Source organism: Anabrus simplex, chromosome 11 (assembly GCF_040414725.1).
Source record: "Anabrus simplex isolate iqAnaSimp1 chromosome 11, ASM4041472v1, whole genome shotgun sequence".
In the NCBI taxonomy this organism is placed as follows: Eukaryota; Metazoa; Arthropoda; class Insecta; order Orthoptera; family Tettigoniidae; genus Anabrus; species Anabrus simplex.
Window position 1 is genome coordinate 106,698,595 of NC_090275.1, and position 20,172 is coordinate 106,718,766.

At 38.0% G+C, this 20,172-nt stretch overlaps 1 protein-coding gene across 1 annotated transcript in view; it reads left to right on the forward strand.

Moving 5' to 3' along the window:
- LOC136883313 (CLIP domain-containing serine protease B4) overlaps positions 1-5,655 on the forward strand; it is a 71,082-nt gene extending 65,427 nt beyond the window's left edge. The window contains exon 8 of the mRNA XM_068229620.1: positions 5,487-5,655. Coding sequence (XP_068085721.1) covers positions 5,487-5,594 — 108 coding nt within the window. The 3' untranslated portion in view covers positions 5,595-5,655. The remainder of the gene's footprint in view (positions 1-5,486) is intronic.
- Positions 5,656-20,172: the final 14,517 nt, after the last annotated feature.

Below are 20,172 nucleotides of genomic sequence, written 5' to 3' on the forward strand. Positions count from 1 at the left end.
GTACGAGGTTGTATAGAGCTTGTAGTGTTATGTCTGAAATAAGAGGAGAGTGAAATGTTTCATCAAATGAAGAAAAGAAGAAAAAACAATGTGTGTGAAAATTACTTACCCCTTCGACAGTTGTGATGTTAATTCGGTTAAATATGAGGTGAGTTGAAGAAATTATGTTGTGTGTGAATTTCATTTATCTTTTCAACTGTTGTAATGTTAATTAGTTGCCATGGTAGCGTTTGAATGACTGATATTTGTGCTTCTAGTGTTATACAGATGCGAGATTGGTGGAGGAGGGTGCGGAGTTGGGGGTGGGTTGGGCAGGGCGTTAAGTTTAAGTGCCACTGGATGTGGTTGGCCCTGGGGGTGGACGGGGAGGGAGCTGTGCCTCCTAAACTGGGAGGGGTCTTGGAAGAAGATAATTTTAGATTGTTTATTCAGTTATTGTGTTTATAGTTTAGAGATTGCAACAATTTTGGTAAAATCTCGTATAATGGGGTTTTAACTTCAATAATATCATTAAGGTTTGAATTTTTGTTGTGATATTGGTCTAAAAATATATAGATGTTTTCTAATTCGTTCATTAATTTCCCTTTACCTACTTTTTTAATAATAGTGAGGTCTTGATCTATAGTAGTGAAATGATGACCTGCTTCTTTCATATGAGAGTTCATAGCTGAAAATTTGTAGTGTTTGGAGGCATTATTATGTTCTAAGTATCTACTGTGAAAGCTGTGGCCAGTTTGTCCAATGTACGAGATGCCACATTGGGTGCAAGTGAGTCTGTAAATGCCTGAACCTGAGTAAGTGTTATTATTTGAATTGACTGTGTTGTGATTGAAAAATAATTTCTGGTTGGTGTTATTTGTTCTAAAGTTCTAAAGTTCTAAAGTGTTTTGGTTTTTTAGGGGGTTCAAAATTTGGTAAATGTCTGGATTGTTGTAAGTGAAAGTAATAAAATTGGATATTTTGGGCCTGTCAGGGATGAGCTTAGTTGTTGATTCAAGTTTTATTTTGTTGATTAAATTGTTAATAGTTCTGGTTTACACCCATTAATTTTTGCCAAATCTTTTATGTAATTGAGTTCATCTTTTAGGTTTTTAGGTGATAGAGGGATTTTTAAGGCTCTGTAAATTAAACTATGGAAGTTAACTAGTTTGTGGGATTTTGGATATAATGAAGTATTTTTTTATTGTTATTGCGGTGTGGGTTGGTTTTCTGTAAATTTGGAAGTTAAAGTTATCATTATTACGTGTAATTGTGATATCTAGGAAATTTAAGGATTTATTGATTTCATCTTTCTTGGTGAATTTTCACACACATCATTTTTTTCTTCATTTCTCTCCTCCTTTAATTTTATTCCTTAACATTTCACTCTCCTCTTATTTCAGACATAACTCTACAAGCTCTACACAACCTCGTATAGTTTCCTTTCGACTTTTAATACAAGAAGCTACAACCACGTCTACCAGCTAATTTTATTATAAATACATACATTATCATTATAGACTGTTATGCCTTTCAGCGTTCAGTCTGCAAGCCTCTGTGAATTTACTAAACGTCGCCACAATCCTCGATTTGCAACTAGTGTTGTGGCCTCATTTAGTTCTATACCTCTTATCTTTAAATCGTTAGAAACTGAGTCTAACCATCGTCATCTTGGTCAACCTCTACTTCTCTTACCCTCCATAACAGAGTCCATTATTCCCCTAGGTAATCTATCCTCCTCCATTCGTCTCACATGATCTCACCACCGAAGCCGGTTTATGTGTACAGCTTCAGCCATCGAGTTCATTCCTAAATTAGCCTTTATCTCCTCATTCCGAGTACCCTCCTGCCATTGTTCTCACCTGTTTGTACTAGCAATCATTCTTGCTACTTTCATGTCTGTTACTTCTAACTTATGAATAAGATATCCTGAGTCCACCAAGCTTTCGCTCCCGTAAAGCAAAGTTGGTCTGAAAACAGACCGATGTAAAGATAGTTTCGTCTGGGAGCTGACTTCCTTCTTACAGAATACTGTTGATCGCAACTGCGAGCTCACTGCATTAGCTTTACGACACCTTGATTCAATCTCACTTACTATATTACCATCCTGGGAGAACACACAACCTAAATACTTGAAATTATCGACCTGTTCTAGCTTCGTATCAACAATCTGACATTCAGTTCTGTTGAATTTCTTACCTACTGACATCACTTTAGTCTTCGAGAGGCTAATTTTCATACCATACTCATTGCACCTATTTTCAAGTTCCAAGATATTACACTGCAGGCTTTTGGCACAATCTGCCATTAAGACAAAGTCGTCAGCATAGGCCAGACTGCACTCCATGCTAATCTTAGTACTCTATGAATCCATTTCATCCCTGCCTTACCACTATACTTCACCATTTCAGGTCTAATTTCATCTATTCCTGCTGCTTTATGACAATGGAGTTTATTTACCATCCTTTCCACTTCCTCAAGCATAATTTCACCAACATCATTTTCCTCCTCCCCATGAGCTTGGCTGTTCACAACACCACCAGGATGATTTCCTTTTACATTGAGAAGATGTTCAAAATATTCCCTCCACTTCTCCAGTGATTCCCTGGGATCTATTATGAGTTCACCTGAACTACTCAAAACACTGTTCATTTCTTTTTTCCCTCCCTTCCTAAGATTCTTTATTACTGTCCAGAAAGGTTTCCCTGCTGCTTGACCTAGCCTTTCCAGGTTATTACCAAAATCTTCCCATGACTTCTTTTTGAATTCAACAACTATTTGTTTTGCTCTGTTTCTTTCATCTACGTACAAAGCCCTGTCTGCCTCGGCCTTTGTTTGGAGCCATTTCTGATAAGCCTTCTCTTTACGTTTACAAGCTGCTCTCACTTCATCATTCCACCAGGATGTTGGCCTTTTCCCATCTTTACACACAGTTGTTCCTAGGCATTCCCTTGCTGTTTCTACTACAGCATCCCTGTATTCCACCCATTCACTTTCTATATCCTGAACCTGCTTACTGTCTACTGTTTGAAACTTCTCACTAATCATATCCATGTACTTCTGTCTAATTTCCTCGTCGTGGAGGTTTTCTACCCTTATTCGTTTGCAGACAGATTTCACTTTCTCTACCCTAGTCCTAGAGATACTTAGTTTACTACAGATCAGATAGTGGTCTGTATCATCGAAAAATCCCCAAAAAACTGGTACATTCCAAACAGATAGCCTGAATTCTAAGTCGGTTAAGATATAGTCTATTATGGATCTGGTACCCCTAGCCTCCCATGTGTAGGGGTGAATAGCCTTATGCTTGAAGAATGTATTCGTAACTGCTAAACCCATACTAGCACAGAAGTTCAGCAAACGCTTCCCATTCCCATTAGCTGCCATATCTTCCCCACATTTACCAATCACCCTTTCGTATCCTTCAGTTCTATTCCCAACTCTCGCATTGAAATTGCCCATTAGTACTATTCTATCCTTGCTGTTGACCCTGACCACGATGTCACTCAATGCTTCATAAAACTTGTCAACTTCATCCTCATCTGCACCCTCATATGGTGAATATACGGAGACAATTCTCGTCCTAATTCCTCCAACTGACAAATCTACCCACATCATTCGTTCATTTACATGCCTAACAGAAACTATGTTGCGTGCAATGGTATTGCTGATAAACAGCCCTACCCCAGACTCTGCCCTTCCCTTTCTAACACCCACCAAGTACACTTTATAATCTCCTATCTCTTCCTCATTATCTCCCCTTACCCGAATATCACTTACTCCTAGCACGTCCAGATGCATCCTCTTTGCAGACTCAGCCAGTTCTACTTTCTTTCTTCCATAAGCCCCATTAATATTGATAGCTCCCCATCGAATTCCATTTCGTTCGCCAAATTGTTTCCAAGGAGTCCCTCGCCTGTCAAGTGGGAGTGGGACTCTGTTACTCCCATAGGTCCGAGGCTTGCTTCAAATGTTCTGTGCTCGGTAAATTCATGAAGCAGGATGCTACCCTACTTGCACATAGTCCAAGTGAAGATCTCTCCTCTAACGGGTTATGGACCACTGGTAGATTGTATAGTCCTAGCCGCCTGAGCACAAGGAGGGCCAGGACTCAGAATATGTCCGAGATGCCCACTCCCATTCCATAGCAACCGGTATCCCGACTCTCAGGACCACTTACTAGGCTGCTCAGCCGTTACCCATGGTTCACGAACTAGGATGTGACTACAGTAACCGACACCATGAACCATTATTATAAATATAGCTACGTTTTCCGACGAACACCTGTCTGCTCTCCTAAGTGCTTCAAGAAATTTGTCATCTTGTCTTTTCATATAAGATTAACACTTTCAACAGACAAACAGCTTTGGATTTTACCTCATCTTTAACCAAATTAACATAACAACTTTCGAAGCTCTAGGCCTACTCAACCTCGCATATTTTCTGTTCGACTTTTAATGCAAGAAGCTACAACCACGTCTACCGGCTACCGTAATTATTAAAAAGCTATATTTCTGACGAGTACTTGTCCTCGCTCCTAAGTGCTTCAAGAAGTTTGTCGTATTATCTTTTCGTATAAAATTAACAACTTACTACCACTAAGAGTGACTTTTATCCTAAATATTAAGCTATTATAATCTCCTTACGCCATCTCCAGAATAAGGCACCATATTTACCAAATTTTATTTCAGCGCAGCAATTTACGTATTCTTTTTGAAGTTTTAACTAACTACTTGTTACCACATTTTAAAAATCGAGACATTCGTAAAGATCTACAATAAAGATTGATTATAAGACTTTGTCATAAGCGTACTTATAACTACTATATTCTACTTGTTAGTCATTTTATACACATTTGTACCTAAAACAGTATCCTCTTATTTAGGTATAAGAACAATCAGGATCCTGATCTATCTTTCTTTCAGGTATGAGATTTTTAGGCTGATTATCCCCTCATTATGGATGAAACATGTCCCTATATCTAATATGTTAAGAACTATTTCTTAAATTTAAATTAAAAAAACTCTTATGTATTGAACAGGTGGAATTTATAATCTAGTATTATTATCTGACCGATAGAGTATGACAATGTTTTCAAGAACAAAACAAAATATATCATTCTTTGTTTAATACTGTACTTTTTCACTGATATGTTAGAGGGTTGTAGTGTTCAACAGACTGGAGAACTTAGTTATATTAATTCTCCCCTAGCTTGGGGACTGGGTGTTTGTACTGTCCCCAACATTCCTGCAACTCACACACAACACTATCCTCCACTACAATAACATGGGAGTTTCCTCTACATGGCAGATGCCGCCCACCTCTTTTCGGAGGGTCTGCCTTACCAGGCTGCACCTGGCTAGCAACAGCCACACAAAATTTATTATTATTATTATTATTATTATTATTATTATTATTATTATTATTATTATTATTATTATTATTTCAACTCTCTTGCCATTAATGTTTCATTTCAGATTAATAATGTTCTTTCTTTATGATTGCAGGTGGGAATGGCGTCATTTGGATCTGACAAGTGTGGGATGGCTGGTATACCGAGTGTCTACACTAACATTCAAAAGTACTCAGAATGGATAAAGAACAACATGGTGTGATGACAAGTAAACTGTATTATACAAAAAATGATAAAGACTGCACCTTTATGAAGAGAGAGAGATCCTGTCCTAAATATTCTTATGTAATAAATATTTTTTTAATGAACAAGTTGTTCTTCAATGTTGCCATCCAGGACGTGCTGCAGCTCCCGGGAAGAAGTTGGTGGTATTCGTATATTGAGAGCAGGCTACTTGGAGCCACCGGCAGTGCCAATGCAGTGGCCTCCATGGTATGCACTAGCCAGCGTCTTGGTAGGTGTGCTAGGTACCAACTGATGAGCCCAACCTAGCACACGAGGGCGAAACGCTGGCAACCAGGGATGAGTTAGCTGGAAAATTTATAATGTCCAATAACGGACCATTTATATTGGTATTATAAATTTACTCATTCAGGACAAATATTTCAGATTCCCTATGGGAATCAACATCTGTATCAGTTGATAGTTATGCGCTAATTAAGTTTTTTTAAAATTGTGTAATGGGATGATTTCATTTTTTAAAACTGTGTTTACAAATCTTGGAATATGTGATATTTTTGTGTACCTTTTTATACTTCAAAGAGATATTTTCTGCAAAAAAGAACAAGATTAATGTGTGGCTCAACATTATTTCTCACCATAACTTTGTCCTAAATAAGAATTCTAATTTAAGTGCTAATTCTTTTTTTTAATTATGTAGTATAGCGGTTTGTTTTTCTTTAATAAGGAGTGGCTCAAAGCAATTTCTCATGATAACTTTGTCCCTAACACTAACTCTGCTTCTTCTATTGTCTGTAGTCTTCAATTCAGGAAATCAGTTCAAAGGTTTTTTTTTGCATTTTTCAGAAATTATTTATTGCCTCCCACTACAACTAACAAGCTGACACAAAGCTGAGGACACTATGTTGAAAGTTATGAAAAAATAATCTGATGAATTCTGATATTGTAGAGATTTACTTACAAATTAATTTTCAAATGTCATTTTCACTGTAGAACAACTAGCATGAAGTAGAGATATGCCTGAAGCAGAAATGACATTACGAGCACAAGGATGACTGAAACACCTACCAGTACCTATGTTTGTATTATAGCTCCCTTCAACCACCCTTGAATTAGCACTTTCATCTTAGTTTTCCGTTTCTGTTTTCGGGATTTATTGCCCTAATTTTTTAAAATTGAATCATCTTTTACGTGGAGTCATATTTGCTACATGATGGCAATACAACACATTTTTTCCAAGATAATCTGAACTTTAACATTTAAACACTGACAAGTAGGAACCATTACTGTTATGACAGTAAGGCCATTGTATGAAGCTAAGTGTTACCTCTGCAATGAACAGTTTGCCAAGTATTTACTCAAAATACTTTTCTCTCACTGAATTTTCATTGAAAATTCTAGTGCAAGGTATGAATGAAATATAATTTGAAACTATATATATTGAAATTAAAACTGAAACATGTTTAAGTCAAAATATTTATGTTATCCATACACCGAATAATAAAGTAGAAAAAAATAAGACTTTTATGTTTTGATCACGCCGCCTTCCTGACAGCAGCACTTGAAGAATTTTAAAACTCTAACTGAACAACGACTTTTAATCTCAAGATTTACATCAGAAGACAAAAGTATGGTAAGTTCTGCTGTGTATCTAAATGCTATGGATAATAAAAGTAATTACTATTATTCCTCACAGATAAGGAACGTCAGTTGGACTACTCCATCTCTCCGCAGTTTCATTTCACGATGTTATTTTGTCAAATATCAACAAAGGTAGCCTTTAGGATTAATGATTTTAACAGTATTAGTCAATGTAACATACTCCTTTAATCCTCTAAGTTAAGATAAATCGGCAATCAAAGTCAATATCAAAACGTCAGCTGGACTACACTACCTCTCCACAGTTTCATTTCACGACATTATTTTGGCGAATATCAACTAAAGTAGTCTTCAGAATTAATTATTTTAACAGTATTAACATAATTATGTAATGTTCTCCATACCTCTAAATTACAATAAATCGGCAATCAAAGTCAATATCTTTTCTATAGAGGGCTAGGCATTTCTACCGCAAAAACTTCCGCCAGCGCCACGTGTTGAGCTATGAAACTACTCCGATTACAGTGCGTGGACTCGATTGTCAAGGCCGGTAAGGAGCTAGCTAGAGCTAGTTAGTTATTGACTTTGCATACGATGTCAAAGCAACGAAAAGTCGAGGGAGTGTTTAGTCACTCACATGATATAGCTCTAAGCCACTTCGTTTCCGAGCATAAATGCATGTATGATTTTCCTGTCTTTTACGACCGTAGATTCAACGACTGTTATACCTTACTGTAAAAACATGTATAATTTATTCAGCTGAGCTAGATACCTGAGAGTGAGTGCAGGTTTCTCAGCTGGGTTGATGGGCTTCTTGTACCAATTGCACAGGGTTTCGAAATTTCCCTTTTTATAAGTTACAGAATACAGTGGAACCTCGATTATCCGTTCCCGGAAAATACGTTTTCCCGGAAAATGCGTTCAAATTACGTGGTCCCGCGAGCATCGTAATTAAATCACGTTGTAAAAGTCCCGCATTATCCGTTCCTCGAAGAAACGATTTCCCGGATCAACCGTCCAGAAATTCCAGTCCCATCAACGCTAAATCCTCGATCAATCGTTTTTTAATAAACTGTATCTCACAAAAGGACGGCTGTGGCATATTTATGGATCTTGGCGTTAACGCCCCGTCACTGCGATAATTAAAGCAAGTAGGACTGTATAATACCGGTACTGGAAAAGCGATCGGCGGTGAACTTGCATAAGGGACCATCTTAGCATCGCATTCGGGTGGTATTGTTTAGAGAATCTCGGAAAATCATAAAGCAGAGAGTGGCGACAACAATTGCAAGGAGACACGGCGCATTTCGACAGCTCTGCTTGAAGACGGAACGAGTTTCGTCAAATGTTCACACTTATAAAACGTCCATATTATGTCCACGGTTAGATGTTTATATTTTTACTTTTTTCGATCGTACTGCCGAAGAGGCTTTTGGCACTTTGCTCAGGGCACTTGCAGAGTAACTGGGCTTTCAGGCAGGAATCGAAACTGCTTCTTAACACAAATTCAGTATTTTTGATATTAGGTCGTACATGATTATGTTAGCGAGACCAAAACACATGTTGCACCTAAATGTAATTTTAAAAAAAAGAAAGCCATGGGAGGTCTTGGAATTGCCTATTACTGTTTAGGTCCTAATGTAAGACTGGAAATTTTACGTTTTCGTGTTAAAATACCAAAACCCGCAGTCGTTTTATTTGCGCACGTTACATTTTAAATGGTTGGTATAATCAAATACAGTAGAGACAATACACGACACTTACGGATTTCGCCTTGCTAAAATGGGAGACAATTCGACGGTGGCGCTCCTAGTGACTTGACCTGAACAAATCGCGCTAAATTCAAATATCAATGGAAATGTATATACGGAAATGGATAAATAAATTACGTCTCGAAAGAAAGTGTTATTGAGATATTAACTTCGAAGTTGCTAAAGCAATTCTGGATAAATGAATGAAGAATTATTGAAAAGGTTATTATTCAAAGACTGAAATTAGACATATAAACAAGGTTTGAAATGGACTGCTGTGAAATGGCTTGATCTTTCATTTATGCATTACTTTTTTAGCTTTAGCATACCTGCCTGAAATCTTACGGTTGGATTTGTCTTTTTTCCTCATTTAAAAACAATGTATCATCACATTAAGACATTTGTCAATAAAAATATCGGCACATTCCTTACACATATGATGCAATGAATTAACATTTAATAGCTGGACTATTTTCCTCTTAACATGAAGCCTACTAACAGAAAGAAATTCTATAAAATCCCGGCTTTAATCTGAGAAGAGGGATAAAAGAAAGAAAAGTTTGAAAATGTTGTCGATAGTGATGCTTTGAGGAATATTTACGTACAATTAGAGTAAAAATGTAACATACCCTTGGCTGTATAGTCGAGGATTTTTAAAGTCGCTGGCCTGGAAATGATCTGAACAGATCTTATAATTCTTATACAAGCGTAACGTCCCTTCTTTCTTGTACACTTTATCCAAATCGCTTCTGTGACATTTCAAAACCCACAAATCACACCTACCACAACACATCGGTATTGAAGGTTAACTGCTGCACTTTACAATAAAATATGCGTATTATATTTTAAGCCCGTTAAAACATGGGTCGAGCAGGTCAGAAGATTATGAAGTACTATAAAAATCTCTGTCACTGGAAGATTATATATGCAAACACAATATTACTTACATGTTCTCGTCACGAGGGAACCTGAAGAACGAGCGCGCATTTTTCTCTACTTCGTAATTACTGCAGCCAAACACAGCACATACCTTTCCCCTCATGTTGAGAGGAGATATCAAGGAATGACACACGCTACTATTTAATTATGGCAACTCACTGAAAACGCATAAATAACACCAAAAACTTCACACAAAAATACACGTGCTCTTATGACAGAATCAGTACCGTTCAGGTCTATCCGCTAGAGTGAGCTCCAATAGCTGTCCCTCGATATCTCGCTCAGTGTCGTGTATTGTCTCTACTGTATTTGGTATAATTTCAAACTCGTACTGACATGTGCAGCGAGCGCGCTTTCCAGATGACCTCAAGGTCACGAATAACCGTAATTTCTGAAGTTTTGATATTTCTTTTATCTTTCCAATTTGATTGGATTTGTGACGCGCAGAATTGAATATAATGCATTCGAGAACTTTTAAGAATCGATACTTACATTCGAAACCATGTTTTCGAGTTCAACATAACCTTTAAAAGTCGACGTAGGCCTAATTTGCGCGGTACGAGATTTCCAGAAACTGACTACGAACAGTATACCGGAGACCAAATTACAATGAAAGATTAAGAAATGAACGGATTTCGCATTCATTTTGGGTGCTTTTGTATCTAATGTGCTTTATTAGAGTCGCTGAACTGAAAGAAGTTTTCACGGGAAACTGACGAAGATTCCCCTGTAAAACTGAATATAAAGTATCGAGATTTTGAACTCGCGTACCGGTAATTAATGCGGTTTCGTGGTCTAACATGCCCGCCTCTCATCCAGAGGCCCGGGTTCGATTGCGACCAGGTCAGACAATTTTACCTGGATATAAGTCTGGTTCCAGGTCCACTCAGCCTACGTGATTACCTTTAATTGTGGAGCTATCTAATGGTGAGATGGCGACCCCGATCTACAGAGCCAGGAATATCGGCCGAGAGGATTCTTCGCACTGACCATGCGCACCTCGTAATCTGGAGTCCTTCGGGCTGAGCAGCGGTCGCTTGGCAGGCAAAGTCCCACTGGGGCTGTAATTTGGTTTGGTTTAGGAGTTTTGTAAGATTATAATTATACATATTTCATTTTTGTGATGTTTAGCCAAATTGTTGATGGTTTTCATTCATTCCCGGATTTTCCGTTTTCCCGTATTGTACGTTTCATTTTCATGGTCCCTCGAAAAACGGAGAATCGAGGTTTCACTGTATAACTAAACCTGAGTCTGAAATATTTCCTGAACTTTGTCACATCAGTTAAAAGATGCCTCTTCCTCCTTGTTTGATGCAAATATACTGTTGACTTTCTTTCTTTTCCTGCCGGGATATCACATTAACGTAATTTTGTCTTCTTCTTCTCACATTAAGATATCAAGGAAAGTCCTGTCACTAACTAAATCGCTTCTGTTCTAGTCCATTTCTGACTGAATTGACTGTGTGAATGGAGTCGTGTCTAACGAAGCACCGCATGTGCCTGTCGCTGGTGGCTGCTGTTCAGCCGTGCAGCTCTGGCCACTGTGGTGGCTATTGTCGCACCTTTAACCTGAATGCTAGCTACTGAGGATATTTTTGTTTATCATGCCAGAATTACAAATGTAAAAAAGGAAACAAAGGTAAAGCTGAAAAGATGTTGGCACTATTTCACATTTTAGATGACCAGAAGTTAGATATGTCAAGTGCACTGGGTGTCGCTCTCATTATGTTCATATAGATGGTCATGCATTGCAAAGACCAAAAGTACCGTATATTTATGTCATCTGGTAATCAAAGTTTCTGTTTCTTTGTAGTGTAAATTCACACTTGAATCGCTGATTTCAGGAACTTTTCACATAATGAGTTTTAAGTTGCATTTGATTCTTGGATTCCACTTTGTGGAGAAAACATTACATTTTTATTCCATTTTAGTCAACTGAAATGAGGTATTATTGTAACAAGCAATTTGTACAAGCCCTGTTCTCTTATCAGCTTACTATTTCCTTTATTTTCTTTAACTAATAAGAAAATTACTAGTGGTAATACACCTAAAACATCATTCGTCGCGGCTAACCAATCTGTATAGTGCCACAGCAAGTGGTGGACACTTTGCGTGAGCTGTGAGGAAGGGTGGCAGGGGTACCTCTTTTTCCAAGGTCATAGACACTGACGTATGATTCACCTGCTTGCCGTGTGCATTCCTATTTAACTGTAATAAATGTGTAATATTGTTCCTTTGGTGAAAGTTTTATTGTATAGTCATCATCATCACCTCTGAAGAAAGCCAGAGAAAAATTGTGGGCAGCCAGAACAAGTCATCTTCAAACATGGACAAAACCAGCTGAATACTTACCAACCGGACACAACTTGGACTGGATCACATGGAGATCACTGAACAGGTTAAGAACAGGTGTTGGAAAGTCTATGGACAACTTAGTGAAATGGGGATATTTGGATGTGTCGCCACTATGTGAATGCGGAGAGATGCAGATTTCCAAGCATCTATGTCAGTGCTCATGTTGCCCTGATTCTTGCAGTGAGGACGATTTGCTCAAGGCACAAGGAAATGCAGTCGCAGTTGCTCGCTTCTGGGCAAAGACTATTTAATGCCATTTTGGCATATTTGTGTAAAAATTCCTTCTGTTTTACTGTTACTAAATTGTAATGTAAAAAAAACAAAAAAAGTTCTATTGTATGCTTCTGACTCAAGTAAATAATCATCATCATCGTTGAAGGGTGGTATACGAGCCCCTTCCATTTTGTTCGGTCCACAAACCATTTTTCTTTCACAATCCGCTCCCAATCCTGACCTATCTCCTCTACATCCTTCTTCACTAAGTCTGTCCATTTTTCTCTAGGTCTGCCCACTGGTATCTTTCCCCTTATTTCTCTTTCTTGCAAACCTATTGGCACTTATTCTTTTCACATGACCAAACCACTTCAGTCTTGCCTTTTAGATCGTCTGGAGTAAGAAGTCTTCTAGTCCTATGTCTTCTCTGACTTTTTCAATCCTGATTTTATCTCTCCTGCTCTTCTGGATCATTGTGTGTCGGAACTTCATTTCTGCTGCTTGGAGTTTTGAGTTGTCCTTCCTTGTTAATGTAGCGTTTTCTAGGCTGTATGTGAGCATAAGGGTGTAATATGATTTAAACAGTGTCATTTTGGTTTTGAGCGGTAGTTGTTTATCCCATAGTAGCTGTCTTACTTGGAGGTAAAAATAGTTATAGTAGTGAATCAAAATCTCAAAAAACTATTATTATTGCACTCAGCCAACGGCCGTAGCCATGTTGAAACACCGGATCCTGTGAGATCTCTGAAGTTAAGCAACATTGGGCGTGGTAAGGAGTTGGATGGGTTGCCACGCGCTGTTGGTGGGGGGTAAGGGAATGGAGGAGCGGAAAGGAACTGGCCACCCTACCGCACGTAAACTCCGGCTCAGGAACACCTCTGCGGAGGTTCGGATCTGCCTTTGGGCAGAATAACCCTTATCTACTGCACTCAAGTTGGTAATCTGTCAACCTTTCCCTCTCTGTTGAAATTGCAGGATCACGTTGCAAAGACCAAAACTACCATATATTTATATTATCTGGTAATCATTTACCATTTTGTAGTTTCCTTTTTCCGGTTTTGATGTATATGCCCCCCCTCTCCCCCCCCCCCTGCTATATCTTCCACAAACCCAGGTACTTTTTGTTGTCTGTGCCTTCTTTTGGCCCCCCACTTATGTGGAAGTGAGAATATTATTTGTGCTGAGATGAGAGAAGTCTTCAGTCTCAGACCTCCTTCACTTCTCAACTCAACCAAGTTTGCCATAATCACACAATCATTAGCATATGTCTTGCTTTAGTTTCAAAAGCATGTTTCGAGACCATTTTTCACTATTTTCCAGTCCAAGTTCATTCTTTTATGCCTTGAGATAGGAATACTGCAGTGATTAAAATATCTCTAAAGTATCATTACAGAATCTACAATCCATTGGGAACTGTTCAACTGATCAGTGAATCAGGAAAGAAATTTTCAGTGAAAGTGGTGGAAACTGAAGAGATTCCTAATTTCAAAGCACGGTGGCCCATTTACTACAAAAAGATCTGTTTTTCAAATGAGAGTTTGCAAAGATCTATTTCAGTGTTGAGGAAAATATCATTCAAGTCTAAATTACTGTGAATTTGTGCACAGTGAAAAAATCAAGGAACTGAAACAACATCAAAATACATTGATAATTCCTTATAAAAACACACATTTGCTATGGTAAAACAGAAAGAACTACACCTCATCAGCTTACGGATACACAAAAGTAATATATTGGTTTTAAAAAAAAGATATAAGGAACATTTTGAAATAAATATCGGAAGAACATCAGGAGTTTTACTATACCATGGTCACTTGGCCTATATTCCAAAGGAATGATGTGAGACATAACTATGTAAAGCCATCGATGATGATGATGATGACCGAACGAGTTGGCCGTGCAGTTTAGGGCACGCAGCTGTGAGCTTGCATTTGAAAGACAGCACTGTCGGCAACCCTAAAGATGGTTTTCTGTCGTTTCCTATTTTCACACCAGGCAAATGCTGTGGCTGTACCTTAAACAAGGCCACAATCGGTTCCTTCCCACTCCTAGCCCTTTCCTATCCCATTATCACCACAAGACCTACCTATGTCGGTATGATGTAAAGTCACTTGTAAAAAACAACTGTTTATGATGATGAATGAACTATATTATTGTTTCTGGAATTGTTAAAATATCATCGTAAAAATGTACAAATAATATGGTAAAGGCATTTTTACGTTATTTATAGGTTAATGTTAAGCTTTTATTTCTTTACAAGTAAATTACTGTATAATTTTGATCAAAATGCCAATAATAAATCATGTTGATTTGAGAGACATAATAAGTTCAGTATATTTAGTAATGTATTATACTGCTTTCTGATTGAGGTAATAAATATTTTACCATTAAGAAGAGTATGCTCAACTAAAAAGAAGCCAAGTATTTTTTAATTTGATTTTTCTTCTTTCTTCATTATAACCATTAAAAGAGCATGTTTGAATTTGTTTGTTGGCCTGATGGTTTTCGTCTTCTTATCCTTATGAATACACTGTGTTGCGTCTTGCGTTCTGTGGACCACTTCCTACCAGTTTTCTTTTCAGGTTTCTCCACGAATTTGCGCTTGGCTACTATTGTATTAAAGACTCCATGATCTTCTATGATGTCGTCCATGATATTCATTCCACGTGGAGGTCTGCCTTAGTTTCTTCTAGCCAGTTTATTTTGATCTTCTTTGACTTGATTACTTTAAATTATATTTTGGTTAGTCTGTCGCTGTCCATTCTATAGATACGGCCATAGAATTTCAGGCATCTCTTGCATACGGCATCAGTGAACCTGTCTGTTAATGAATAGAGGTCCGCTGTTCTCCTCTTAATCCACATTCCATTTTCTTTCATGGGACCATCAATTTTCTGGAGAATTTTCATTTCTTGCTTTTCAGTTTCTAGAATTTTAGAGTGACCTCCAAGGGATATGGTTTCTGAGGCATATAAAGCTTCCAGCAAAACAACTGTCTTGTACAGTAATGTCATGATTTTGTGTTACACAATATGACACTTTTGTTGTAGTAATTCCACTTTAGTCTGTACGCCTCATGGAGTTTGTTGGCTCTTCCTACTTGGCCCTATTGTCTAGTCCTGATAGTAGTATGACTTCTCCAAGGTATTTGAAGGAGGAGACTTGTGTAACAGGAAGTGATGAGTCAACGGGAGGTAGATAAGCTGGGCGCACCTGCCAGCCAACTGATGAGAGAACCTATGGACTTAGCTGGGACTGAACTGGACTACTTGGGCGCAGAAGGCCTAAGCCTCGATACACAAGGACAATGTCAATATCTTCACGCAGGTGGCTGATTGTGTGGTGTGTAGCTGAGGAGATATGTATTGAGACATTGCCCCGACCAAGAAGAATTAATCATACATGGTTAAAATTCTCAGCCTGGCTGGGAATCAAACACAGGGCCCTCTGAACTGAAGGCCAGTATGCTGACTCTTTTCTCCTTGCCAATCTGAGTTCTCAATAATAATTATTAAATGAATGTCGTAATGGTCCACCTTTTCAATACTATAACCGAAGTACCAACTCTCCCGATTTAATAATATATAAGTAATAATAATAACAACGTAAACGTTTCCACCTTTTCAATACTAAAATATATTCACAAAATTATAAATTACACGGTACTAGTTTCGACCCATCTAGGGGTCATCATCAGCCGTATTGGAGCAAAGATCATTTTTGGCGAAATCCTAAGAAAATGTTATTTTAAAGAATAACAAGTGAAAAGAGAAGTTATTATGGTAATAGTTAATAATACAAGGAATATACATACTAAGAGGTTTTTAACAAAGAATAAAGTATAAATGGGGTGTTGTAAAAATTATAATCAAGGAAATCAGTAAGTTCTTGTATTGAAATGACATATATAAAATTATATATGGCTTAGGAAGAGGGCTTAAGGTGGGGCTGAAGGGTGCGGGAGAAAGTGTAATTGTCTTGGAAAAGTACCTTTGATTAAATTTAGGATTGAGTTTAGGTTGGCTGCATTATTGTTTCTGAGGAAAGTGATAAATAGATCGATTTAAGCGGGAGACTCCGTATTTTTGGTGATTTATCTCCTGATTATGAGGACAGATTTATTATACCTGTATTTTTTGAAAATCCCAAGTTTTTCCTCGCTAAGTAGCTGGAGAGAATCGATGTTCAGTGACACTGGCAAGGCAGATGCAAACAGCTGGTGGTGTTCTTAAATATGACAGAATCTCTAATGTAATGCTTTATCAATTTAACATTTCCATGCACCAATGCCGACTGCGAGACTATTCTTTTAACAAATTTCCAAGGACAAAAACTCAATTCAGATCAAAGCTTCCCGAAAAAGAATTCTGGAAAAATGTTAACATTAAAACCCATTCAACAAGGCCAGTGCTTTGAGCATAAATCTAGTTCAGAAATTTATGAAGAGACCTAAGGCAGTTACAATGAAGAATCATGTGCTCTAAAGTTCAGATACATGCAATATTTCAGCATTTATAAAAATATAAAAAATAGGATAAATTATATCATTGAGTAATATAATGTGTTAAATATTGTTTAAAGTTAAGTCATCAATGATGTGTCGTAAAATGTTGGGATATGGCCCAAAAAGTCTCCTGATTTTTGGGTTTTGAAAGCCTGCTATAATATGCAATATTTTTTAATTACATTACTAAACTACAGAATCAACATTTACCAGTTCCCGTCGTGCAATTTAAATTGTAATGATTAACAGTGATGGAACTAACAAGTCTGAGTCTGGATGATGAGCATATTCCAGATGCCAAGATTTTAGAGCCTAATTTATTTTTTCAAATTTTACACATATTTCATCCCAGATTTTAATGTAAATTGTGTGTTTGTACATTTGTTTAGTTGTTAGATGTATTACATTAAGGCTGAAGATGGCCAGCCAAGGCCGAAACTAGCCCCTAGTTTAGTAGTGTAATTCAAAAATATTGCATATTATTGAATTGTAAAAGTGGACCATTACAACATTAATTTAATAATTATTATTGTAATCACAATTCAATACAGATCAAAACCATGAAGTTTATATCCTATGAATCTGAATTCTTGAACAGCCATTAACATCTCATTTTTCATGCAGATATCAACACTTATTGATGGGCCACTTTGACAGATTGCCGGATCTGCAGTTGCCTCTTACCCAGAGTGCCTGGGTTTGATTCCCAGCCAGGCCAGAGATTTTTACCTGGATCTGAGGGCTGGCTGAAGGTTGACTCGGCCTGCATGATTACAATAGAGGAGCTATTTGACGGTGAAATAGTAGCCCCGTTCTAGAAAGCCAAGAATAGCTGCTGAGAGGATTTGTCATGTCGACCACACGGCACTTCGCAATCTGCAGGCCTTCGGACTGAGCAGCGGTCACTCGGTAAGCCATGGCCCTTTGGGGCTCTTCCGCCATGGGGTTTGGTATACCGACAGATCTTCAGTCTTCAAGCAAAGGATCAAAAGTACTTGTTACCCATAAAAACACAAGCGCATGAAGTATTTACAACATAATCCTGTTAAAGCAAGACATTTGAGATAATGAACTAGGAAGACAATCATAGAAAATCTCAGTAACCAGAACAAAGATGTAGAAAAACACGTTTTTAATTACAAAAGACAAATAACATACAAGACAGATCATAATATTGTTAATGTTATATAAGTGATGTAAGGAATAAAAATTATATTAAAAAACAAAAACAATTTTCTTTACAAGTAATATAAAAAGGACATACAAATATCTTTCTCAAGCCATAGTCTGAAATATTCTGCTCACCATCCATCTCTTATGACTAGTACATTAGTAGCAGGAAGAAAGGTGAGATGTTGGAAAAAATACCGTATTTTTAACCATGCATATACAGCTCCTTAAATAACATGATTGACCATGTGACACTCCATCTGGCAGACACAAACTCTTTTAATACTATTAGAAGTAATATTTGTTTAATGCTCCTTGTGTGCTGAAAATGCCGGGGTGTCAGAATTTTGTCTCACACGAGTCCTATAACATACCAATAGATATGTCACATTTGGACATCCTTAAGTGCCACCAAGCTCAGCTGGGAATTGATGATGATGATGCTTGTTGTTTGAAGGGGCCTAACATCTAGGTTATCAGCCCCAGCTGGGAATTAACCAAGTATGCCGAACCGAACCGAACCCCATGGCACTACAGCCCTTGGAGGGCCTTGGCCTACCAAGCGACCGCTGCTCAGCCCAAAGGCCTGCAGATGATGAGGTGCCGTGTGGTCAGCACGACGAATCCTCTCGGCCGTTATTCTTGGCTTTCTAGACCGGACCAAGTATGCCACTGTATATAAATAAAGTTAAATGGGTAAAATTATGGTAAGAGTATTCTTTTCTTTCAGAGTGCTGCACTTACTTTACATCCCTGAAAATGAAACCTTTTCCGAGAGAAACTTTGACTCTCATCAGTTTCAAGTACTTCAGTAAGTTTTGGAACTCAACCCCATTAGGATCACAGAATATTCTCATGACCTCCATACCCTTCCAGCAGCATCACAGACCAGATATGGACACTGAGCAATCCATTACCCTACCCTTGGCTTTATCAGAAGTTCAAAGGATGTAAACTTGCTCATCGAAAAGAGTTGGCTAAGCGACAAGAGTGGCGTAGCTGTGAGCTTGCATTCAAAAGATGGCGGGTTCGAACCCCACTGTTGGAATCCCGAAGACAGTTTTCCACGGATTCACATTTCCACACCAACTCTACCTTGATCAAGACCCTTCCCTTCCCACCTCTAAGCCTGTTCTATCCAACCGTCACCATATGATGCCTGAGTTTCTGTGATGTTAAACTACTAAAGAGAGAAAGAAACACTCGCCAAACCGGCACTTGTTCAAGGAGGACTGGCAAATATTTTTACATAATCACATTCAGAAACGCAGCCAGAATCAACCAAATGGAGGGAGTGGGGGTATAGTTACAAAATTATTATAGAACATAATGAAGGCGCTTGTGTGCGTGCACAACATTGATATACCGTAAACCGGGGTTACTTTGTGACTGCAGGGGTTACTTTGTGACAGGTGTGCGCCATATAATAATTTCATATTTCGCGGGATATGCATTGATGGTCTGACAATGAACACTATATGTTTTCACTCCTCAATAATGCTGCTACCTGTGTGTACAATGATAATGTCCTAAGTGTTGGATTGTTGGCAACAGAGATCTTTTTGTTGTATTGTACTGAGCACGTGATTTTGTGAACAGCGGGAAACTTTTGTCGGCGACAGAAAACGTTAATGAGGTACACACATCAAAGTAAGTGGAAATCTTAATTTCATGTTTCCTGATAAAAATGCATGATACTCATGACACTTTGAGGTTTCTTTCAGTTATTTATGTTAAAATAAAATAAAGAGGAGAAGTTTAAGGGGTAACTTTGTGACAACAATGATTCTGCCACAAAGTAACCCCAGTGTTCTAAAATTGCCTTTTTTAGTAATGTGGAGTCTGAAAACGATATTCCACTATACTGAAGCAAGAATGTCCATCTCTTGTTAAGATCTAATTGAGAAATTGTTAAAAATGGTCTGAATAATCTACGTTCTTGATGCAGGAAATGTAGTATTTGCCCTCTAAGCCAGGAAGAAGTCAGAACAGGGCAATGGATGTAGAAGGTGATGCTGTGAAACAAGCTGTAAGTAAGTTTCATTGAGCACTTGAATCTCAAAGGGGGG